This window comes from Myzus persicae, unplaced genomic scaffold (genome assembly GCF_001856785.1).
Source record: "Myzus persicae strain clone G006 unplaced genomic scaffold, MPER_G0061.0, whole genome shotgun sequence".
Lineage (NCBI taxonomy): Eukaryota > Metazoa > Arthropoda > Insecta > Hemiptera > Aphididae > Myzus > Myzus persicae.
In genome coordinates this window covers 47,704-73,761 of record NW_019101036.1, presented here as the reverse complement: position 1 = coordinate 73,761, position 26,058 = coordinate 47,704, and the positions used below count along the sequence as shown (strand labels likewise).

The 26,058-nt window shown below is 25.5% G+C and overlaps 3 protein-coding genes and 1 long non-coding RNA gene across 10 annotated transcripts; 2 read left to right on the top strand and 2 right to left on the bottom strand.

The window, feature by feature from the left end:
- Positions 1–1,436: 1,436 nt before the first annotated feature.
- LOC111027444 (kinase D-interacting substrate of 220 kDa) lies at positions 1,437–21,237 on the bottom strand. Of its 6 annotated transcripts, none has more exons than XM_022305827.1 (31): positions 21,128–21,237; positions 21,027–21,057; positions 14,041–14,172; positions 13,873–13,971; positions 13,604–13,702; positions 13,343–13,540; positions 13,185–13,283; positions 12,935–13,126; positions 12,761–12,865; positions 11,935–12,033; positions 11,428–11,869; positions 10,692–10,899; positions 10,481–10,612; positions 10,252–10,400; positions 10,046–10,181; positions 9,752–9,977; positions 9,491–9,670; positions 9,210–9,404; positions 8,877–9,141; positions 8,648–8,813; positions 8,304–8,583; positions 8,045–8,212; positions 7,815–7,988; positions 7,599–7,755; positions 7,403–7,488; positions 7,160–7,310; positions 3,629–3,699; positions 3,424–3,546; positions 3,231–3,365; positions 2,891–3,153; positions 1,437–2,832 (listed from the first exon to the last, which is right to left on the bottom strand). In XM_022305827.1, exons 3-31 carry the CDS (start codon positions 14,149–14,151, stop codon positions 2,574–2,576), a joined length of 4,968 nt encoding a protein of 1,655 aa, XP_022161519.1. In that variant the 5' UTR covers positions 14,152–14,172; positions 21,027–21,057; positions 21,128–21,237; the 3' UTR covers positions 1,437–2,573. The 6 variants fall into 6 exon arrangements, with proteins under 6 accessions (XP_022161519.1, XP_022161515.1, XP_022161518.1 ...); XM_022305823.1 differs by lacking the exons at positions 21,027–21,057; positions 21,128–21,237 and adding exons at positions 16,593–16,881; positions 17,987–18,092; XM_022305825.1 differs by lacking the exons at positions 21,027–21,057; positions 21,128–21,237 and adding exons at positions 16,593–16,881; positions 17,987–18,092 and having other exon boundaries at positions 2,742–2,842.
- Positions 10,794–12,729, top strand: LOC111027452. The gene is made up of 2 exons (XR_002603780.1): positions 10,794–10,907; positions 12,444–12,729. It is a non-coding gene; the product is annotated as an uncharacterized LOC111027452 (long non-coding RNA).
- On the top strand, positions 18,507–25,504 carry LOC111027448. Of its 2 annotated transcripts, none has more exons than XM_022305831.1 (10): positions 18,507–19,122; positions 21,523–21,621; positions 21,694–21,721; positions 21,798–21,942; positions 22,142–22,413; positions 22,468–22,649; positions 22,707–22,881; positions 23,662–23,866; positions 23,935–24,911; positions 24,988–25,504. In XM_022305831.1, the coding sequence occupies exons 1-10, from the start codon at positions 19,067–19,069 to the stop codon at positions 25,051–25,053; spliced, it is 2,205 nt and encodes a 734-aa protein (XP_022161523.1). In that variant the 5' UTR covers positions 18,507–19,066; the 3' UTR covers positions 25,054–25,504. The 2 variants fall into 2 exon arrangements, with proteins under 2 accessions (XP_022161523.1, XP_022161524.1); XM_022305832.1 differs by lacking the exon at positions 18,507–19,122 and adding an exon at positions 21,092–21,198.
- Positions 25,050–25,724, bottom strand: LOC111027450 (cytochrome c oxidase assembly protein COX16 homolog, mitochondrial). Its single transcript, XM_022305834.1, has one exon. It carries the CDS (start codon positions 25,436–25,438, stop codon positions 25,139–25,141), a length of 300 nt encoding a protein of 99 aa, XP_022161526.1. The 5' UTR covers positions 25,439–25,724; the 3' UTR covers positions 25,050–25,138.
- Between the last annotated feature and the right edge of the window lie 334 nt (positions 25,725–26,058).

The window sequence follows — 26,058 nt, the reverse complement described above, 5'->3', positions numbered from 1 at the left end:
TTAAGCTTACGGTACAAAATATCTTCCTCTCATACGTTCCATGTTACAAACTTTTTTCTAGAAGACTATTCAGCTTTGAACAATGGGAAATTGCATTTGATTTGAACTTCAGAAGCTTTTTAGTTGGTAATCATAATTTGATATGCATATTTGTTCTCAAATTAAAAAAAAATGGGACAATAATAATTAAACATTTTAAAGAAATAAAACATTTTATAGTTTCTATTTATTAATACTTATTTTTAAATTAGTTGACATTAAGAGGATACATGGAAATAAGTCACCTTAAATAAACATTTAATTCATTTAAACTTCATAAGGAGTATACATAACACAAAAATGAGTTTATTGCTTTGTAAATCACATATAAAATATCATTATATAAGCTAAATATTCTTGACAAGGTGATTTTTTTTAAACTAAAAATAGTCGTTACTGTAACATTATTATTGTTGGTTAGTGTATATTTGAAAAATTGAAATTAAGTACTTTATTTTAGTATAAAAATATTTTTTTAATGTAACCTATATTTTTAATTTCATATTTTGAAATGTGATTTTTATAAACAATTCAATTTTTGAATACAGAATACTGCAATATTTCTATGTTTTTAATGTATATTCAATTACTGAATCAAGGTTTTTTTTAATGAATTATGAGCATTTAGAATTAAATTATCAGTTTAAAAACAAAATTTTGAAAATTAGTTTGCCAAAATGTATTTTTGTAATACTTCAATCTATGAAAGGCTTACTCAAATAAGCCTAAGAAAAAAAATCACCTTGTGTTATATAATATTTAAATAATATTCCTAGTTTTCTACTAACTTATTCAAACAATACAATACAATAATAAGTTATGAAACTAAAATTAAATACATTTAATTGTTTCAATCTAATGTAAGAAATTACAATTGATTTTGAAAATTGTTTAATTGGTGATATGATACCAAAGTAAAGGAACATTACAATTTTTAACAAAAAAGAATACAAATAAATAAAAATAAAGTAATTTAAACAGAGACTCGCATTGTAATAATTTGAATAAAAAAAAAAAATTAAATATGTATTGTAAAAACTACAAATATTTATTACAATTTAATAAATTTATAGATTTAAAAGGCACAATAATTTGTCTACTTATACCGGAGTATAAGATAGCCGAAATTCATTTATTTTTCTATTATTAGTAACTATAATACTATCTTAAAATACTCATAAATTTAATAATATGTTTATTAAAATTAAAAGGAAATTTATAAATTATAATAGTTAACTAGTATCACAATGATTTAAACTATAAATATTCAAAGATCTAATACATATCTTAAGAAATATGAAAGAAATCACGTTTAGTATATCTCACAACTAATTTTAACAATTATTAATGCAGATTTAACAATGGATATGTTTTATAAGCCCTAAAATCTATAATTCTTTTTATTATGTATTATAAACCAAGTCTAAAAACAGTCTAAAGTATTATGTTAATGTTTAAATGATTGAATTTGATATTGCAGAATAAATTATTATTAAGTAACTATAAGTATAAAGTATTTTATAAATGTGAAAGGTTTGTAAAAATATCCCAAAAAATTTTAACTTAATTTTAATTTTTAGTTAATAATTTAAATACTTTTATCAATTAAGAAAACAATATGACAACTATTTTTTAAGAATGTATCTATAGTCATAATGTGATTTTATACATATATATATATATTTAATAGATATAAAAAATAAAATAATTATAGTTGGTTCATTACGATTATACATGGTTAAAGTTTAGCTGTTAAGCCATATATACTAAACCTAAAATTAAATTATTATACTAGAACACATCCTTTATTTGACGGAATACTTAATCTATTCGTAATCAATATAAGTTATGATAATTTATATTTCAAATTTAAATATATGATGGAATTTACAATTGATAACTTAATTAAACATAATTTTCATTAGTTCAATTTTTTAGCTACTTAATGTTCTAATATTTTTATTTTAAGATTTTAAATAAAAATTTTAAACAATAAAATCGTTATTTTTGAACTGAAATTGTTCAGTATTTTTACTAGCTGATGTGAAGTACAAATTAAAAAAATTCATAGTAAGAATATATTGTACATAATTACAATAAATAAATATTTTTTAATTTAGTTTCAAAAACAAAAGTTGCTTATAAGGTTATATAAATGTCAGCATCAAAACCTTTAAAGTATAGTTGAATAATAAATAATAAATATATAATTAAATAAATGAAATGTTTTTGGTAGTGTAGTATGAAGATACTGAAGAAGTGAACTGAAATAAAAAAAATTAAGTTGTGTAATATGAATATTGTTTGTGCCATACAGAAATAAAAATTTTAAAGTTAGGCATTTTAAAAATATGAACACTATAAGTTAAAATATAAAATAAGTAATATTTAAAACAAAACTAACATAAAGGAATTCAAATTAGAATGTAAATGAGCTTAAAATGAAATAAATATATTAATGATATTAAATATTATAATATACAGTCAAATGGATTAACATGTTTGTAATACCATCATACTATAGTATTTAGTATTTACACCATAGTTTCAGGATCGTTCCAGTCATATGGATGGCCTAATATGCTGATATCGCTGTCAAATGATACTCTCCTAGATCCAGATTGTATGCTATTAATGCCACGAAGAAGATCTATATCTTCATCAAATGAACAACCTCCACCTTCTGATCTTAATTGCAAAGATTCAGTACTTTTTGAAGATAATTGAGAAGTCAAAGAATGTTGAGAGTTTTCCTTATAGTACATGCCATTAAATGTATACACTTTGTCTGATCTAAAATAAACTTTATGTCAATACTTTAAATTAATTTTATCTAGATACCATATTTTACCGGTCAGTGTTTGATTGCAAGTGGTCAGATTGTGGTGAAGACATATCTGACACTAAAGGAGTACTTTCATCATCACTACTTGCTGTCGCGCATACTGCTGAAGAGTGATTTGTATCTTGTGGTGGACTCGTAGGTAATTTTTCATTGCTGCAAACTGGTGATATAGTGACTGCAGGGGGTTGTTGTACCCAACTTGTGCTTGCTACTAAGCAACTTAACATGCCAACTGAGCCTGCAATACCTTGTTTTACAATTCCGCTAGCCTTAACACGGGGTTTTAATCTCATTATTAACAATACTTAAAAAATACACATTACTCTTTTATAAATTATGGACATACTTGTACAGAATTTTTTGTTTCCGGTATTGTGTCTGAATCATCTAGCCTGTTCATTACTAATGATGCTGGTCTTTTAATGGATTTAAGCAAAAATGGTTTACCTGCTTTTTCAGTTGTTGTAGTTACAATACATGTCTAAAAATTAAAAAAACATTTTTGTATAATGTATTATTAAAATATTGATAAAACTAACTTTATAATCGATAAGATTTTTTCTAGAAGCAATTGGAGTATTGTTCAAAGAATTTGCCGAAACAGAATTGTTTCCCTCATATTGAAATGCAGGATATTGAACAATACTATGATGAGGTGAATTCTGAAAAATAAAAAAAATAGAAAATGGTTTATGCAATCTAATGCATATTAAATAATTAATGAAGTGATAACATTGTTATTACCTGAAGTAAAAAAGCATCAACATCTCCTCCATTATCGTTACTTGAAGTTGTACTACACACAGATCCATCACCTATAAAATCAATTAGGTAAAAATAAAAGGGACAATGACTAGATGTTTTTATGGCACTTATTGGCTCACTTTGTTTACTCCAGTGTGTGTAATGTTATATTGTTATTTAAAATATGAAAGCAATGCAAAACTTGACTCATCTTTAAATAATTATAAGTAGAGCTCAGTTTATTATTGTGTTGATGTCGTTTTTAAAATTGTCAAACTTTTCACAAACAAGATTTAATTGGTGATTTTTTGTAAATTTGTAAGATAACTTATTTTTATAAGCTTTATAGTACTGTTCATTGTTAATTAGAAAATAATGAATCAAATGGTATGCTAGGTATATATACATTTTAAAGTATTTTTTGTCATCGATAAGTGTTCCAAAACTTGAAAATTTTACAGCAAACACGTAAGATATTATACTTGATTTGCATCAGTTTTAAATTACAATGAATATTAAAAAAAAAATGTATCTAGGGCATTCTTGTCTATTTTCCATTTTTAAAGAATCTAAAAGCAGGTTACTAATTAATCACTATCGCAGCTACATTTCCAAAACAAAAAGCACTAAGTAAAACCATTCTCATCCTCAACACAATTTATAATCTAAGACTTAAACATGGATGGTTAGTTAAATATATTATGAATATCTATAAGAATTCTATACCAAATATAAATCTTAATTGCTGATCTGCATAATTATCAATTAAAAAACTAATGCATCTTTGTAAAAATAAGAATAGAGCAATTTAAAACAATTAATGGATATATTAGTCTTATACTTTAAAGCCTGTTGACTTAAGTGATCAATTATTAAAAAATACTGCATGTAATTAAAAGCATAATGCTAGTGTACATAGTATATTCTATATGCTACAATACTACATAATAGGTGTACCTAGTAAGCAATAGAAATTATAACATAGGTATATTAGCCATTGAACATAACATTTTCTATGCAAGTGAAGATATTAAAATACTATCTTTAAGCTTTAAATATTTTGCATTTTAATATTTTTTTTTATAATTACGTATACTTACGAAAAATAATATTTTTGAGCAATTAAATAATATAAAACAAACAATTAATAATGAAATGATTTATGCAGTCCATTTATTGAACCATGAAGATTATTGGTACACTTTTTTTTCATAATTTATTTTACATAGTGATAACACAAGAAACATATTAAATTTTCTCACAGAACAGTCAACAATTTAATTTAAGATGAACAAAATCACTTACAAATACACTGGAATAATAATAATAATACATAACCACAGGCACAACTTTAAGTAGGAGTCGAGTGTACCTCCTCATTGAGTATGCCATTATAATAGATGTGTCGAATTTGAATTCAGAGGTAAATCATTGCATACGAAAAAAATGAATTAGATCGGATATGGTATTATATTCAGCCAATATTTCTAAGAATATTATATCATATATTTATATTGTTATCATACATAAGTAATATAGTACTTTGTAGGTTGAACTAGACGATGAATCATAAATCATTGCATTCAAAAACGGTTCGGAGAGAAAGGTAGATGCTGCTGTATGCTGTCAGTCTATATTACTAAGTATATTTTATCGTTATTCATATTCCTATTATACTAATTTAATTTATTAGTAGTAATACGGTATGAACTACAGTGAATACACGTACAAATGTCAAGTCTCAATAATTTTTAAATTACCACAAAATAACTAAAATCAATATTCTTTCTATAAATATTACATTTCATTAAAATGTTTATAAAAAAAAATCATGCCGAACTATTTTAGGTTGGAAATCAAGATTTTTTGGGTTTCAGTAAAAACTACTTTAAAGGGACGTTATTTTTAACTCATAGCTATACAAATTGAACAATGTATAAACATTGTATATCAATATTATTATATAAACAACATTCTTACATAAAAGTTGTGACTATGTATTATAAATATCTTTAAGTTGCTAAAAGAATACTGAATAACTTATGTAGGATCTTGTATTACATTTTCAGACTTATGTACCAAGCCTAAACATGTTTATCATAATTTTAAAAATTTTAAAATATCTTTGCCTATAAGGCTATAACAAGTCTATAATATATTTCAATTGATTTTCATTGAGTATAGAATAAGATACTTCAAGTCATAGTGGAATGTTTCAAGTTGCTTAAATTTCAATTATCTATACATAGTTCAATAAGAGTGAAAATATTTTTTTAATTATACCATGTATGGAAATTATAAATATAAACATTTGGTAATAAATTTAAGTATGTATGGTTATTTTTTTTTGAATTACAAGAAAAAAAGAAAATTGAATTTTGTCAAAAACTGGTTTAGATACCAGTTTTTTCTATAGATGTTTTGTTTGTTTTTCCCAATTATTATTATTATTATTACGAAAAGTACATGGAACTTTTTACTTTTTAGCCCTCCCCCTCCCAAGTACCAACTAGATCCAGTTCGGTACAAGAAACTACCGATGAAGTTGAACATTTTTCTACTATTTACAATTTCTACAGGTATGAAAAATAAGAATTGAAAATAATAACTATATGGTAACAATAATTTATTTCAGATATTGAGTAGTTTTTCATATACTTTGGGATTTTATCAGTAAATATTGGAAATTTAAATGTTTGTAAAATGATTATATTTTACATTAGGGAAGAAAATGACAGGTAAGAAAAAACCAAATTAAGAAATAGTTTAACTTAAAATATAAAAACTATAATACATTTTTATACTTTTATTTAATCTCTAATTGATAATCAATTTAAGCTATAAATAAAAATGTAGACATAAACACTATCATACAGTACTACATGCTCAACTTTAATCCTAGGCTCACTAAATTTTTTTTTTACATTTCTAACAAAACAGTAAACTTCGCTCAAATCTAAATCTAAAATTAATTAATTATTTTAATAAATAACAAAATGTGTTCCAAAATTATATTCATATGATTATATTTATGCAGATGTCCAAACTTACAGTAGAGGAGGATTTTAAATTAAACTTTTTTTGAGTTTATAGTGAGGGGATCCAACCTTTACATCCACCCATAGCTTCTATTACTAGTCGCACTGTCAAATTTATAAATTGTACTGCGAAATTGTACAAATCATAAATATTTAAGCAAATAATTATTGAAAAGAAAATATGTTGTTGATAATTTATTTCATCTTTTAATAAAATATACATAAACAATAATATTAATTTATTCAGATAATCAAGATTAGGAAAATACCACTTAACTAGGTCTGGTTAATAAATTAAATAATATGAAATAAAAATTGGAAAATCATGATGAAATAGTCATGCACATGCTTAAGATTTTTCACCATGCACTTCAATAATATTAATTTGTCTCAGACATTTTATTCATATCTACAACTACATAAGGATTGCATTTTCCTGTTTTAAAATTACTATTGTCGAGTTCATTCTGACTTTGTTGTCGCGTCTGCTCACCTGTAATTATGTCGATAGGCTGCTGTGGTACTTGTAAATAGGTAGCTGCTGCTATGGTACCTTGTTCTTCAGATTCTTCTAAAACATCTTCACATGCTTCTTCATTAAGAGTTTGTAATGCACCACAAATCATTTGTTCTTCTAATGTTACCTTTATTTAAGATATTTTTATAAAATAAGTGTACATGATAAATAAAAACTTTATAGTTCTTTAGTCAATTTTAAATTAGAATTATTTCTTACTTGTTTTTCAACTGATGATACTTTTGACCCTTTCTGATCTTTATCATTCAAAGTTCCTTGCACATTATTACTATTATTAGAAGATCCTAATATTCAAACATTTAATTAATGAACATATAATAAAATTAAGTTATTTAAAAAAAAGTAGAGTGAGTTATAATTGTATACATTTTTACTAAACTAAATATTTCTATACCTCTTCTTTCATGCGAATGGGTTTTAGAGCTACCCGATCTAGTGTGTTTAAAATTAATATTACTGTTGGTTTCATTATTTATTAAGTACTCTTTGTCTCGCAATGCTAATAAAACTATGCGGAAAAGTTCCCAATCTCCAAAGTTCATTTTTAATACCTGCAAATCAAATACTTAATACATTTTTACAAGATTAAATTAAAATTATGTAGACTTACATTTTTTAGTTCGTTTAAATTGCAATGTAAGAGTACACAACCAGTAAGATTATTATCTTTGATTATTTGTGTGTATTTTGGAATGTTTGACTCTTGCAAATCTTTAATTCTTGTCAACAACTTACAAATGTCTTCTACACTTGAGGATGACAGTTTAATGTTATTAAACTCATCCTAAAACATTTAAATCATTTAAATAGGATGAAATAATTTTTATAAGTTATAATTACAGATAATGATGAAATGGAAAAATTTTGAAGCGAGTTTGGTAATTCATCATAAGGTGTATGCCATCGATTTTGAACTTGTTGATTCCACAGTGCAGCAGATTGTGGTTCATTTAACATCAATGTCGTTGGTAAAGTTTCTTGTTGAAGTGATAGTTTAGCTCCCATTTTCTTAAATTAAATTATTTTATATTATTTTTTTCATCATAGGTTACTTGTTAGTTAAAATTCATATATATTTATTTTAAAGAATTGAACCAACCTGTCTTCTCATAAGTTGATTTTGCACTCTTCGTGTTTGTAATTCATTGTGTGTTATTGTCGGCCTAAAAATAGTGGAATCTTCAGAGTTTTGCATTTCATCTTTTATAACTTTTCTCAAATATGGATCCAGATTGATTGTAAATGGTAAGAAAATTCTTAGATCGCTAACCAGCAATGTTGTTCGATGAAAAGAAAGAAATATTTCAAATTTTTTCTCGTCTTTGTCCATTTCCATTAATGGATCAATGTCTTTAGAAAATTGTATTTGACGACGTACCCTGTTAATTTTTATTTTAGTTAAAATAATAGTTATTTTAACAAACATATAACAGTTAATGTTACTTTTCATATAAAGTTTTTAGTGACACGGAATCATCAATAGTATCCTCATTAGTATCATGAAAAATAATCATCCAAGATATTCTATAAGGCCATTGCTCTGTAATATTTATCCAACTAGCTAAATGATACCAATTAAATTCCAATTGAAATGCTTTCAATAAACGACCTAAACCATGATATAAATTATTTAAGTTATTTAATTAAAAATAAATTGTTCGTTTCTACATACCAGTAATATAAACAATATTCATTAAACGTCTCATACTTCTAGGATTTACATCACTAAAATAGTCATCAGTCAGCAAAATTTTAGAAAGATCTTGAGGACCACCTAATCTATGTATGTTGCTAGCTATGCTACTTGCAATACTTTCACTTGATTTTAATTTACTCCTGGTAGAATTGATGTTGCCTTTGCTTCGACTAAGTCCTCCAGAAGAACCCATTGTGGGTTTTAATGTTGTGGACTCATTAGATAATCGTCGTGTTGAAGCCTACAATTAAAAATATAATTAATAAAACAAACTTAAAAATTTAACTAACAAATTTAAAATTTGTTTACCGAATGTACCAATCCACATTCATCCATTTGATTTGTAACACTTTTACGATGAGATTGAGATGATTTTTGAGCTAATTTTACCTTGCGTAAACCAGAATTTTGAAGAAAAAATGGCAAATGAACCATATTTTTAAGATAGTCATGTCCAGAAAAATTCATGTCATTTAACAACCGTCGACTATTGAGTTCAATTACCTACGATAAACAAAATATACCATCTTAAATTATTAAATGTTCTTTATTATTCATATATAATAGATATTAATCAATTATGTTCAAACCTGAGAAATGGCATGGGGGTCAATAGCTAAGACAACTATAAAAGGAGTATTTTGTTCTGAAAATAACATCCGTACAGCATCTAAAAGTAGTAATATTTTGTCCTGTTCACAGGAGTCTAAACCATCAATAATTATTACCAATCTAGTCTGCTGTTGAGTAAATGCATCCAAACAACGCACCTTTAATTAAATAAACAAAATTAATCACTATTTATTGAATAACTATCTCATAAATAAACAAACAAATATTAAATACAATACCATTTCTGTCATTAAATTCACTTCAGTCCTTAACGCTTGAATAAATCCTTCAGACTTTAATGTATCTAATCTTGATGTAGCTCTCCTCAATTGTTTACGTTGTGAGAACACTAATGATTGTAGTAATTGACCAAACGTATATAAATTTCCTATCAATATTAATAAAATGAACATCCCACAACAAAATAGTATAACATTTCCAATAGCTTTGTCAATTGAAAAATCACTAGAAAATCAAAAAATATATAAAATTTAAAAAAAATAAAGTTATTTCATGTTAAAACCATAACATACTTTATAAAAGTTAGTGTACCACTGTTCATAGCAATAATAAGTGTTACTAATAAAACACACAGAAATGACATTTCAAATAGTATTATGTTTGGCATGCAACACAATTTGCGCCATTTCCAAGGTGAAGTAAGTTTTACTAAAATGTATAAGCATTATTAATAATTATTATTTATAAGACATGAAAAAAAAATAATTAATTAACTAACCAGGTTTTGGACGAAAAGCTCTATATAAGCGTGTAGAAATTGATCCAAAATCTTTTTCTATTGAATCATATAATGAACCTATCATTTGAATAATCGTACTTTCCCCAGGTGTTGTACTACTAACCCGAGTTTGGTCAGTAAAATAAAATCTAAATTAATTTAAAATAAAAATATAATTAAATTGAATTGAATTTAAACTATAAAAAATTTAAATTTAAATTAGAAATACCTAATAGGTTGTGCTGTAACTGATGTCCCCCAACTTGAACCAGGTGGATGACAAAATATTATTTGTAGAATTATTCGAGCTGTAACTGCTTTTTGGCTTAAATAGCTGATACAATTATAAGCCCAATCAAGTCTATACAATTAAGTATTTATGTATAACAATTAATAATAAAGATAATAAATAAGTGTTGTATAAAAAAAATTATACTAACCTATGGCTACCATAGTATATCATTATCAGAAAGAAAAATATACTAGTTAATAAACTTAATGTTGTGATAATTGCAATAAGTGATGACGATGTCAGGACTACAACCACAGTACCAGCAATGAAACAAAAGTGAAGTGCCACACCCAATATTAGCCAAGGGAATTGAAAAAATGGATCCGTCCATTGATGAGCAAAATTTTTCATTTCCTCTAAAAAGGTAACAAGTGTTTACATTTTTATTTCTAAGAGGCTGTTTTAACGTATTGTTTGTTTTCTCTCTCCAGCCTAAGCGCAACTTGGAAAATGTATGTTTAGAAGAACCAATCCTGTTTTGTTACTTTTAATATTAGATTGATTCACGCAGTATCAAACTTTGAGCTTTGAACATTACCTGTGCCCCTAATTTGGCTTTTTTATGAAACTCTAATTTGTATACAATTTATAAACATTTTTAAACTGTAATAATTTACATGCTCATACCTTACATAAAAATTAAAATACCTTAAAAACATCAATGTAGGGACACAAGTTATGCTCCAAGTATAAAGTTTGATGATAGGTGAATACTCTGATATTTAAAATAGCAACGTAGGGTTCGTTCTGCTAAATGAAAATTTGCTGTTGAGCATCAGTCAAAGAGAAAAAACAAATAGTATGCTAACACCCTCTTAATCATCATAATTAATTTAACTATTTTAATAAGGTATTAAAATTATTTAATTATTCAAATTTCTTACCTCTCAATTTGTTGAGTAGAAATGATTTTCCACTACCCCATTTAGCATATAACCCAACAGTAATTGGCATTGATAAAGTAGGTTCACTAAGCATATCAGCCAGTGCACTGCTGTAAAGATCGTATCCCAGTAAATTTTCATTATCTTCATTTGTATTAAGACGTCGTGAACCAAATATTTGACTAAGGATAGGCTTTTGAGCATTGACATCCATATTATATGGTGTTTCGCCAGCTCGATTAGGTCTGTATAAAAGCTGGCTGTTTTTAGGGTTACGTAACAAAATTTCAACAATTCCTCTAGCCCTAGCTCTCATAGCAATATGTAGTGCAGTATCACCACGTTTGTCTGTAGCTGGTACACGAGCACGCTTTTCAATTAAAAGTTGAACAGCTTCAGCATTTCGATTTCTAACAGCTCGCATCAAAGGTGTATCACCATCCTTAATAATAAAACAAATTTAAATACATATTGAATAGATTTATAAATAATTTGTGTACTGTTTACTTTTGTTGAAATCTCTAAATCAGGATTCGCACCAAGTAATAACTTAATTATTGCTGTATTTCCTTTTTCTATAGCAATATACAGTGCAGTTTTTCGTTCCTATAATTTAAACAACTAGTTAATATTAGTGTTCTATTTTGAGAAACTAATTTAACAATAAAAGCTTAAAATTATCTTATATTCTTTGCATTATGTGTTAGTTCTTAGTTTAGAAGAGAAGTTAGTGAATTAGAGGCAAATCTATAAGTTGTAAATAGTCAAGCTATCAAATTTTGAAATTATTATAAAATGTCCTTGGTGTAACAGTAAAATAAATTGCAACCTTCTATACAAATATATTTTTTGAAAATGTACATCCTATAAATTGGTTAAGAGTCAAGATAGTCATTTCAGTAAGTAATACTCTAAACATTATTTAAATACTAATACCAAGTATTAATATTAGATGTGTTCAAAGCTAAGGCCTCAAAATCCAAGATTATCAAACAATTCCAATTTATCCATTTTAGAATATTTTGAAAACTCCATGATATGCCACCGATGCCAAACTACATTCCAATCTGAATTTCAACATACTCAAAAAAGCATACAATCAAGAAGATTTGAATCAAAACTACAGACTTAACGAATCCGCTTATCAATCAAATCACTTAATAACTCTACTAAACAATATGATGCTAGAACATTGCATTATTCAAAACTATCAATTATTTTTCTATGTATTTTACCACTTGTATAAATTGTAAATAAATAAAATAAAACTTAGTTAGTAGAAATACGATTGTAATATTAAATTTCAATGAATGTAATTTTATTTTATTTATACTTTTCCCATAACATCGACATCTGCATATTTTTTAAGAAGTGCTTCCACAATATTTCGATGTCCTCCTTTAACAGCATGTATAAGGTTAGTATCTGAACTACGATCCTAAAAAAATTGACAATTGATAATTGTTCTTAAAATTAAACTGAAATATTTGTCTCGATATATATTTACTTGTATATTGATATAAGCTCCAGCATTTAAAAGAGAATTAGCAATATCATAATATCCTTCTTTACATGCAATCGTTAAAGCAGTACATCCATCTTGGTCTAAAGCATTGACATTTGGCTTACGTTCAAGGAGTAAATTTACTACTTCGGTGTGATTTCCCATTGAAGATACTAATAATGGAGTCCATGAGTACTAAAAACAAGCAACAATTAAAAAAATACAATATTTTAGTTAGTTAAATTATACTTACCATTCCAGCAGTGTCAACATTAGCTCCAGCCCTTAACAATGAATCAACAAGTTCTACATCACCTTTTCTACATGCCCATACTAATGCAGAAGTCCCATACTACAATATTTAAACATATTAATATTTTTATATAATATTTTTAATGGTCTTATGTATACCTTGTCGCCAACATTAACTTTAGCCCCACGTGCTATTAAACTACAGGCCAACTTTGTATGTCCTCTACCTGCAGCCCAAACTAATGCAGTAATATGAAAATTTCCATGAGCATTTATGTCAGCCCCTCTGTCCAATAGCAAATTGGCCAAGTTAGTGTATCCACAGTAACTAGACCAAATAAGTGATGTCCATCCACCCTAATACACATATATTATAAACAAAACATTTATAGATTATTAACATGGAAATAAAATACATACCATATCCCGGTGTTCAATATCAGCTCCATGATCTAATAATTCAGCGCATATATCAGTATGACCTTCTTTGGCAGCACAAATTAATGCTGTCCAATTATCCTGATCAAATCAATTTTCACATTAAGTTTTGAATATTGTGGCATTATGTGTGCCATATTTTAATATTTAAAAAAAAAAACATAAAATAACACATTTTTTATATTTCTAAGCTATAAAAAATAATTTTTTTAAATTAATTTCAATATGATATAATGCTAAAAATTACTTACATTATCTTCAATGTTGACATCTGATCCGTGGTTAATAAGCTCTCTAAGAAATTGTAATTTCCCTTTAATTGCAGCATAATGTAAAGCTGTAGCTCCATTCTTAAAAAAAATAGAAATATAATCAAAATTAGATAAAGATAATCATTTATCACACTTAATTGGCCTTACATCGTCACGATCGTCTACAAGAACACGACGGTTTTCAAGAAATCCTTGAAGACCTTCTAAATTATTTTCTGAGATGTAATTATGTAAAGCTCTGTAGCATAACGACACCATTGAATCACTAGTGTGCAAATTCTACAAAAATTTAAAAATCAAAAATTAAATTGTGACATTTTATGAAGAAAAAAAATATTTTAAAACCATGATTATTACAGCATGAATAAGCAATCAAACTCAATCAAAAAATTCTAATAAACTAAAAAAATACAAATACAATAAAAAATACATTATTTCAGCTTAGATCTGAGTAGAGTGATAAATGTATTGATTTTACAAAAATGTGTTTTTTTTTTGTGTCAGAGTTGAAAAAACACTCACAATTATTAAATAGGTAAAATAAAAAACAAAAAAACACTAAACAACATTATCATCATCATAAATCTATTTTTTAGTATTAGATAGTTAAAAAATGTTAAAATTAAAAATTATTAATATGATTCTAATAAATGTACCTAAAACTAAATGATGTGTTATAAAATACAGCAGAAATTATAAATAGTTAATATGATGTTTTGGTTTCAAACAAATTATTGATTTTATAATACCTATATTATAAAAAAATACAAACATTGTCAGTTATTTTTATTCAATTTCATATATCAATTGACAATTAAAGGTAATGAGAGATAACAGTACATATGTATTAATAGGACATAATGGACAAAGCTCTTAAAATAAAAATGTAACCACGACAAGTCATTTTTATTTGTAAAAAGCTTGGAAATTATTTCACTAAAAACTTAATAAAATTGATTGCTAATCAAAGAAGAATTATGATCCTATTTTAGACACAACTACACAAGTACACAATAGTTTCCAGGTTAAAATAAATTCATATTTTAAAATACATGAGTGAGTTTAAAAGTTTTACAATCAAGTTATCATATTTTTAGATTTAATTTTTTTCAAATAATATTTCCATACTTCAAAAATAAAAGTATAATTGCAGTAAAATGGTACCAAATATCTTAATGTCAAAAATTGCACTAGAAAAAATCCATCAATAAATTTAAAAACGCATAAAAAACTAGCTGATTACTCACCAGAAAAAAAATATACGAATGAAATAACTTAAAAGCCCAAATTTTATATTTGTTTTTTTATTGTTGTTTGTTGATGTCTATGATAATATATCGCCATCTTACAAATTTAGGAATATGTAGAAACAAATATCCCTTCTAACTTAAATAGTGATTTACATTAATTTATTAAGGGATTAAGGTTTTTTTATTTTACCATAAGCAAGACAAAGATCTTTGGTGTACTACAAGTATTAATAGAATTAAAAATACATAATGAATTTGTCAAAATAAATTTACATTTTACAAAATATTATTAAATAAAAAATTCAAATTTGTAGTAAATAATGTTATCATTATTATTTATTTAATACTTTTTTTCCTAAAATAAACTAACATTAAATTTCAACAAATATAACTTGTTCAATGTTGACGTTTCTTGAACATTCATAAATTGATTGTTGTATCAACTATCAAGACTATAAGATTGGTCTGTAGATATTCGTTAAATCAATTTTTGCAGTATGTCTAATAAATAGATTTATACAACACCAAGATAACTATCTTGACTTATGTAATAATGCCTGTAGCTAGACTATCTATGTTTAATAGACTATGAGTAAATTAAATATTTCCAGTTTGGAAAATGGCAGTAAACTTCAATGATAGGAACAAGGCAGCTATTCAGTTGTCGTAAATATACCAAAGGTATAATTATATTATTATATACTTACCCATTAATCCTATTCTCTTTATTATTATATGGATCTAGTCATTAAGTAAGCAATTAGTTAAGTAAATAAGTAAGTAAATACTTAGCAGGTACATACCTTGTTTATATTACTGTATTAGAATTTAGATATACTATTTAAATCACAAGTATTAATAATTAATTTATATAAATGTAACAAATACATATTTCATAATATTAGTAATAAGTTAAAACAAATTGAGACAAAGTAAGTTCTCCTACCAAAATCGATTATCTAAGATAAACCTAACCTAACCTAGACAAAAAAATAATTTTACCCTCTAAAAAAAAAAATTATCAGATAGACAAAATAAAAATTTATAAAATTAGAAAAATATTTTTGGATTTCATCAAAATCACTTCGCTCCACAAAATTAAGATCCTGTGTCAGTATATGCCAATATGAGTTTAATAAATTTACATTTAAATGCTATATTTATAAAATAGACCGAAAATATGTTTTTAACGATTGAAAACTTAGTAAATCCATAGCATTTTTTTAATAAAATAAAATAGATAAAAGATTACATTATTGAATATAATATATAAATAAGTAATTTTAATGCTGAGTGCGGTGTTGAAACATGAATAATAAATGTCTTAGATTAACTACAAATAGAATACAAAGTGAAGCTTGGCTAGTTTAAAAAACTCATTATTAGGTGTTAAATAACAGAAAATCGGTGTTTTAGTGAGGCTGGTGTTAGAACAATATTTCTACTGACCGCCGATGAAATTTTTCTGAAATTTGCAAAGCTGAATCTTTTGTTTGTATTATCAGTAGGTGGTAATGGACTATCATCATATAATGGACCAGTGATAGAAAATGATGGTAAACGATTTGACAACCCAGTAAGAAAACCTTGACTACGTGATCTTTGAGGCCGTCTCAAATCACTAAACTCATTGGTTGTTGGAAGTTGTAATCGTAAAAATGAGAAACCTCGAGTGTAACGAATGTTGACAGGTACACTTTGACGGTCTTCATTGTCTGACATACTTATATAATTTGATCTGTATGAAAATGTTGTTACTTAATGTATAAAAATTATCATGCAAATTCATTACAATATTGCAATTATTACCTAATATTAAGACTTATGTATCAGATATATGTATATTTTTTAAGCTAATGAATAATAGAAAAATTTAAATGTCTGAGAAGATACATAGAAGTAAAACTTAACATTATATTGCTATTTTATTTGTTCTAAGTAAAAGGAATAAGAAAATTGTTTATATATTATGTCACCAATTTCTTTATTCTATGTATTAAATCTGATACAAATCACAACTTAAATATAACTTTATGTTTCTTATAATATGATTCTAAATCTGATATTTAAATACTAAACACTGTATTCAAACACTGCTTGTGTTCGAGTAATTCACACATCCATAAACCTATCAAACATATCAATTTAAATATTAAATTCTCTACTTTTAATAAATAAAAAAAATGTTGCTTCAGTGGAAAATAACAAATTATTCTTCTTAGTCATTGGTAATGTTTTTGTTATTGGCAATGTTCCATATAGTTGGGTTTATATTTTTGTAAAATGTAATATTATAAATATTAAAAAAACGAAGTACTTACTAATTTAAAAAATGTTAAACTATAAAATCATGGTCCATACTCCATAGACAATTAATTTTGTATTAACAGCTTAAAATAGTAAATAATGAACAAATTTTCACTAATTACAGCAACAATGTAAGCAAAGTCAATTATTTATGTTTAGTTAAGTTTTAAAATGGTTTGAGATTATTATACGCATAAGACATATATATATATATATATTTACTATATAAAATCCAAGTACTTATTATTAATTGTTTAAATAGCAAAATTACATAATCTCAAAACCAATTTACATTATTTATCAAATTAATGTATTTTATCAGTTTATCCACTTAACTATTTTATTTGCAATAAAATAATCAACAAAACCTAGTTTAAATTATACAAATATACATGTATACAGTATACTATACACATTTTTTCTCATTCAATTATATTTTACCCTAATAATTTTCTTTTTCTATTCTGTTTTTAAGTACAGATTTTGATTTCAAATTTTACAGTTTTTAATATCAGTACTTTATATAAAGCTATTACCTGGGTATCCCCATTGATTCTTTTCAAAAAATGAAAATAACTTAAAATGCTTCCATAGCTTCTGCTCACATTATAGCTCAGTGACAATGGTAATAGTTCTACAGAACTATGATTTGATTTAAATGACCACTGAAGTCTAGGCATAATTAACTCAAAAGCATGACAAAAATACTTTTAGATATTTAAATAAAAAGAAAATATATTTTTTGTCCCTAATATAGTTTATAGGATTAAAAATATTGTCCTTAGATTAGATAATCAAATAAATTAGGAACTTTTCACTAGAAAATAATATTATGAAATTGTATTATATGTTTATTATTTCAGGTGTATGAAACACTTATTGGCTGAAAACTAATCGATTGATCATTGGAGTACCCCCACTGAATGATGTTTTACAACATATTTCAATCAAAATTTCTTTATCAATATCCCTGAAGAGGTGTGCCTATCAAACTGTACATACATTATACATATTTGACTATTTAATCTAGGTATTATTATTAAAGTAAATAATATATGATGACATCATTAAAAAGATATGCGCTATTGTAAAATCTATTAACCAAACAAAATGTACTTAATACTTATTATTAACCATAGGTGAAGTTTATAATCCATTAAAATTAACATTTAACTATCAAAACTTTATAAAATACGCACTTAATAATTTATAACTTAATAATCTGCATATGTTTTATTAAGATAATTATGGCAAATTCTGTACCATTTAACATGTGCACATAACATTTTAAAATTATTATTTATAATAAACTGATAAATTCTTTAAAACACATTAGTGTAATCACACTGTTATGATTAAGGTATAGTTGGAAATTAGGTTTAGGTATGTTCATTTAAGATTTAATACCTACCCAATCTTATTTTATTGATAGCTAATAATAAGTGTATGGTAATTAAGACTATCTCTTTCTATATCTCTTTTCTTAGTATAGAACCAATACAAAATAAGCATTTGAATTTGTATTTATTTAATTTTTCTAAAACAATATCTTTAGAAAATATTATCAAGTTCTTATTTTTACTAAAATCACATATTATAATATCATACTTACATTTATGTTAGAACTATTAGTACGCAAACATTTATTGTGGCAAATCATTATGAAATGCAGGTATAATAATTTAATACTAAATGTAATTAAATATTTAAAAATGTAGTAAAAAAAAATATGCTTAACATAGTTTTTAAGTTTCCTTTAATATGAAATATAGGTCAAGTGCAAATGATACTTCAATGTATGTATATAGAATTTAGGCAGAATAAGTAAATTTTATAAACACCAAATAAATCAAATAAATGTAAAAAATTCATTAACAACAACTAATTTTAAATAGAAATTATTAAATTAGAATTGAGCCAAAAAGACATAAACATAAAAAGTAAAAATTATAATAATTAATCTAAAAATTATCATTTATCATTATCAAAATTAAAATCCAGTTAACTTAATTTTGTTTTCTATTCATAAACTTCCCATGTAACTAATACAATTTAAACTTATAAAATAAATGTTTATAATTATTTTTAAAACTTATGTGAGTGTTATAAAATGTTAGATTTTTAACAGAGCATGGAAGTTTATAGTTTATAATGTATTTTTATAATTGAATTTGTTTGTTTTTTTGTGTAATCAACAAATAAATAGTACCAAATATTTACTTAATTAATACATAATATTGTGGTTCTTAAATACCAAAAATTCAATTTTTGATTTCAGTAATTATCAAGTCAGTAGAAATGTAAAACCCCCATTGTTATTAATAATCAAATTTTTCAACTGGTTTGTCTCCAAAAGTAAAAATGTAGTATTATTACTATGGGAGGGGGCTAACATATAATGCATACTAGAGTCGCTCACAATTATTAGCTAAAAGAAAACTTACAGCTTTTAACAAACTAAACAATTCAACCAAAGTAAAAAAACAATTAGGTACCTACTCTTCAATATTTTAAAATTATTGTAAACAATAACCATGAAGTCATTAAATTAATTGAATTAGAACTAATTTAATATCTGCTTAAATAACGGTCAAAAATAAAAATAGTACATTTGCGGGACAATACGACATGGATGACTAGTGACAAAAACCGATGAAAGTTGATATTAAATTTGTAATCATTTGAAGCTATTGAAAATATATTTTACAATTGTAACAATTATTACTTGAAACTTTTTTTTTTTGGGGGGGGGGGGCTTAGTCTTCCCAAACCCCTTTCCCCAATGTATCTTTAAAAAATCTACTGATATACGCCAAACTATGTAATTGGTAATAAGAGTAACATAGTCCGAAACCACATTTGATATTAGTGATTTGGGACCCAATTAATCTTAAAAATCCCAGTGGTAGGTTAGGTAATTGTTTTTTGATATAAGTAATTCATAAAATAAACATAAACTATACTTTTAAGTTAAGTAAAAAAATATAAGTAAAACACATGAAATAAAAATAGATTAAGTAGGTATTTTATACAATGTAAACAGATTTTGTGATTTAAAAATGGTTGTTAATTCATAAATTAAAAAAGTAAGAAATTTAATCTTGATACCTAATTAGTATAATCACCTAGGCACCTCTTTATCTTTATGATGTAGATTTCAGACAATCAATTATAATTTTAATGGACCTTGCAAGGAAAATAATTAATGACTATATTATATATAATATTGCAAACAATGTACCCACCTATATATTTTTTTCAGATAAACTGATAATATTTTTAGGAATATTGAATTAATTTTAGTTATTTACTAGTAAGTGCTTGGATTGCATATTTACACGTTTCTATAGATAATACCGTTAAAGTACCTTATTATGAATACAGTATTGGTAAAATTATTAATTAAAGACAAATTAAAATACATGAATGCCACATATTAAATAATTGTTCATTTTATAAATTACAATTAATATTTTTTTACAATCTATTTTAAGATATTTACAATTTACAAATATAATATTTAATATTTAAATACACATCTAATAAGGTGCATGTTTAAAATAAGTAGGTACTTACTTTATTTGTTTAATTCAAGAAACATGATCCCCTAAAAAGTGTTTTGAAATGATTAATATCCTAAATATTTGAAACTGTCGAATAAAAATAGTGCATCTTACTTAGGACATAAATTGCATTGAGTGTTTCTTTTATAATGATTGGTGCCAATCAAAAATGTATTGAATATAGCGTAAGTAACATAATAAATAGTATTATACTAATAGAAAAATAATGATAATTCTGTCAAGTATTTTCCTGGAAACAGTTGTGAGATACTGAAGTAGTAACTAGTATTATAAGGAAAACAGCTGTTCAGTTATCACACAATTGCAACTTAGATACGAGTTAAAAAATGTTGATAATTTTTTTCAAACTTAACACTTAAGTAATACCAACAACAACAAATAGTAATTTGTACTTAGTTTTATTAATTGTAAATTGTAATTCGTATTACTGTATCTTAGCTCCTATTTTTATTTTACTCGATTATATTTGGTGTTGTATATTTGTATAGGCTTAATTATAAGATAATGGATCAATGCCAGATTGATGGAATTGAGGAACTCAAGATTACTAATGATGTTCATCTTGAGACTACTAATAATAATATGAAGTAAGTAGCTGAGTAAAATCTTAGTATCTATCCACATGCTTGCTTACACTAGGTACTTGATTTGTTTTTCAGATCAATCAAACACATAACTATCAAAAAGGTACATTGAAAATAATTTTAATTGTGTAAAATATAACCTACTGTTACAGTATTTATTAATTGTATACACTTTGTAGAACACTTCAGATTCAGATCATCGTACTCCTAAACGTAAAAGTGATATTTCTAACTCAAATATTTTGAAAAAAAAAAAAAAATATGAGACCGCTTTGGCTGCAATTTTTCCTGAAAATGACCAATCATACTCGCAATATGCTCAAGGTGCCATTAATATTTATTAATTATGTTACTTTTTATAAATGTTATCATATAGTATTAAAGACAGATAATCTACTAACTAAATCTTTATTTTTTAAAAATAAATAAAGGATTATCTATATAGTATACGTTTTTTCATTGTAATTTTTTCTTCAGATGATTATTAGTTATGATACTAAATGACATAAATGTTTTTTTATAGATTATGCTGAAGGATATATGAAAAAGATGCGAGAAAGATTAGATATAGATTCTTTTGATCTAGCCATAAAACTTTTAGCATCTTTTGGAGACGCTGATGATAGCAATATTAATCTTTTATATGAACAAATAACCGAAGTATTAACTGATAAAAACGATGATTTAATCTATGAATTTTTAGGATTTTTACTTCCAGGACAAGCTCTATCAATTGGGAAATTCACAGATTATCTAGAATTAACTAGAATAAAAGAATTTATTAGAAAATTACAAGTATGTGATTTATCCATTTTGAGTAATCCTTTTATTCATTTTTGATTTTTTTAGGTTTGCATGAAAAAACAACCAACTCAAGTTCGTAAAATATTAGACAACTTGTTTCATTTATCAAAAAGTGAAAATATTACTCCATTAGAAGTACATACAGCCATGCTTCCTTTATTAAAGAGTAATCCGATTTTAGTTGATTGTTTTTTTCAATTAATCCCAACAGAACATCCTCCTGAAAGGTAGCAATATCAGTGTTGCATTATCATTTCTTTACGTTGCTAATTGGTTAATTACAGTTTTTTTTCTGACGACAATTGGGAAGACTTGGATATTGATCAAAGTATTAATGCTGGAATAGATTATGAAGAAATAATTCCATCCGATTCAGAAGATCATACACAATTAAATATATGCCATTGCATGTGCCATAAACCTGGAGATATTACACATTGTAGATCCTGTGGTCTAAAGGTATCAATACTTTTTTTTTAACATTTAACTGAAATATATATTTTTATAAGTCTTATTAAAATTCTCCTTATTGCATGTTATAGTTCATTTGTTACTATGGTTTTCAGTACCATTGGTGACTTTATGAAAATATGTTTAAACAATATCTATTAAACATAATTCAAGAGGCATAGTATTTAATATTATAATTGATTATAATCATTATTGGTCCTTAATACTTAAAGTATTTAAAACCAATGTTATTATGTAGAGATAATAATATAGCATTAAAGAATTTTTTTTAAACATCTTAGAAGATATTATATTTCTATCATCATACTAAGTGATTATTTTATCACGAACCATTCATTATTCCAAAAATACATTAAATGTTTTCGATAATATTTTTTTTTACATGGTTTCAAATCAATAATTTTTTTTGTTGAGCTTTTACTCTTTTCGATAAAAATATACAGTTTTAGTTTAATTTTTAAAAGCTGAATATTTTTCTGAGTATGTCGACGCATACAAATCAAATTTTGGAATAGTAGTTTATGAGATAACTTATAAGTTATAAATATTTAGAGTTTAGATGAGCGGAATAGTGGACCCACATTTTGCAGGATAATTAAGTACCACTCTACTCTGTTCATCTAAACTTTAAATACTTATAAGTCATAAACTATTATTCCTACATTTTTTTTTGATTCAACTTGAAACCATGAAACTTTTAACATAATAAGATATTTATTTATTGTAATGTAGAATTTTATACAAAGCTAAATTCTTTTTTTTTTTAAGTTTTTTAAAGGTCGTGTCTACTTTGATACACTAGAAGGATTGAAATTAGCAAAAATAAATTTTGAAGGAGCTGACTCATCTATTGTGCAGTCTAAAATTGATAAAACAGAAGAAAATATTACAGTAAAGCAAAAAAATAGGAAGAGTTTGATTAAAAATAGTTCTCCTGGCTCAGCAGAAGATATTAAAGGCAGCACAGGAACAGGTTAGTTGTCATAATGCATTTTTCACTTATAATTTAATTTTTAAATTTTTTATTTATAACTTTTATAGAATCTGAAGAAGATCTAATTGATGTGAAACCAAAAAAACGTCAGAAATCAAAAGTAGTACAGTCTTTAAAGCTAAAGTATAAAAAAGATGAAAACCCTAAATGTTGTAAAGACGAGCAAGAACCATGTGTTGAAACAGGAAAATCTATTGTTCATGTTACCAACGAAGAATTAAAAAGTAGTGAAATGGTGTTTTTTTGTATTCCTAAAGCAGAAGCTAGTGTGAAAATCTTACCAAAAAAGAAATTAAAAGTTGACAATAAAGAAAGTACAATCCTAAAGGATTATGAAATTATAAATCAAATCAAGTCTGAAACCTTAGATAATATAAATTCAGATGTATTTGAAAAAAATATGGAAATTAAAACCGAAGTCTTTTCAGATAAAAATAATGAAATTGATGCACCTAAAGAAATCACAAAAGAATTACATTTTTTACCATCACCAGGTACTATTGATAATGTACCCGAAGTAGACATTCAATTTGAGCAATGCCAGCTACCAAACAAAATTAAAGTAGAATTTACCAACAATATTTCTAATAGTGATTTTTCTGAAGATTACCAATCAGATAACATACAACAGAAAAGCTTAGAAGAATCAAATAACCTTAAAGTTAAAAAAGAGTTTGGTGAAGACTTGAACATCAGTAGTCTCAACAATAAGAAACAATGTGATGATCAAAATACTTCAACTAAGTTAACAGACTGTAATTTGATCACTACAACAACATCTGATATCAATAAAACATTACTACATGAAAATATCACAATAAAAAGTGAAAATATTGATAATTTATCTGAATGTTATGTACACGTAAGAGACAAACGAGACAATAATGAAACTGAAAAACAATTGATAAACAAATGGACAATAGATGAAGATAAAATTATTCTACAAACTTGTAAAAGAGTTGAAGACATTGAAGTTTTATTAGAGACAATTAATAGGCGAATACCACAGAGATCAGTATCTGAGGTATGACTATTTTTATCAAGATTTTTATACATATTAAATGTCATAATATACTAATAATGTATCCTTTAATTTACAGATACAAGAAAGGTTCACAACTTTGATGACTTTACTTGAACAGATGATTGAAGTAAAACAAAATTAGCATAGCTGATATTTATTATAACACATTTATTTGTTATTTGTTAAAATAAAAACATACTAAAACATTTCCTTAATATAATTTTATTTCAGTCTTCATATCCTGGCGGTCTTGGTATTCTTTTATTCTCATAATCGTCAAGATTAACTTTTTCCATAAGCTTTTTATACTCGGTTTCTATGGTAACGCTGCCTCGAGGTTTCATTTCAATACCTTGTTTCTTAAGTTCTTCTGGGCTGATGAACTTAACCTTTCGATGATCATATCGAATCTGTGAAAATTCTCTTAGACCAAATGATCCTCCAACAACCAACAATATAAATGGCAATCCAAGTCTAATAAATTTGTTTTTTATAAAACTGTCCAATGATTTTGATAAATTATCCATTGTTACGCGTTAATTGAACACATGTTAGGGTATCCTTAAATGTAATAAAATAAATCTTATATTAAGTACAGACTACTAGATAAACAAAAATATCAAGAGCGCGGTTATGTTGAAGCGTGTAAAATGTAGACACGAAGACGAAATTCTACGACTTGTGTCAATACTATAATGCAATGTTATTGTCTATAAAAAATTTTAATCGGTAAAATAGTATTATCTAAAGTTGATGATCTATGGTTTCAATGATACAAAGTTAAAGACTAAACAGCTGCTGTAAAAAGTATCGCTGATAATGTCCACTGAGTTAGATAAGAATATACTGTATTTATTGTTAATTGTTATTTATGCCTTGACTGCATTGGCCGTCGTCTGGTATACTCTGCATAGGTAAAATAACATTTCTTGTCATACAGGTCGAGTGGTAATAACGAAAAACGCGACAGCCCGGTTTTTACATCGAAGTCCGCAATCCAGTTGTATATTCTCACCACGATTTAAGATAGTAACCTATCTCAGAGTGAGCTGCACAGAATAGATTAATTAATTTATTGCACTCTTTGAGTAACCCATAGAGTAATATGGAGTAACCGTTACTCTTTGGTGATAACAACGAACGTGAG

Bases quoted from the DNA above. Each gene is read 5' to 3' on its own strand.
- LOC111027444 (XM_022305823.1), bottom strand. The intron at 7,989-8,044 runs GTAATTATAACT...TAAATGTTTTAG, and splicing joins TTTCCATTTCATCATTATCT to GATGAGTTTAATAACATTAA. The intron at 2,833-2,890 runs GTAAAATATGGT...AGTTTATTTTAG, and splicing joins TTGCAATCAAACACTGACCG to ATCAGACAAAGTGTATACAT.
- LOC111027448 (XM_022305831.1), top strand. From the start codon at position 19,067: ATGTTAGAACTATTAGTACGCAAACATTTATTGTGGCAAATCATTATG. The intron at 22,650-22,706 runs GTAGCAATATCA...GGTTAATTACAG, and splicing joins ACAGAACATCCTCCTGAAAG to TTTTTTTTCTGACGACAATT. The intron at 24,912-24,987 runs GTATGACTATTT...TTTAATTTACAG, and splicing joins CACAGAGATCAGTATCTGAG to ATACAAGAAAGGTTCACAAC.
- LOC111027450 (XM_022305834.1), bottom strand. From the start codon at position 25,438: ATGGATAATTTATCAAAATCATTGGACAGTTTTATAAAAAACAAATTT.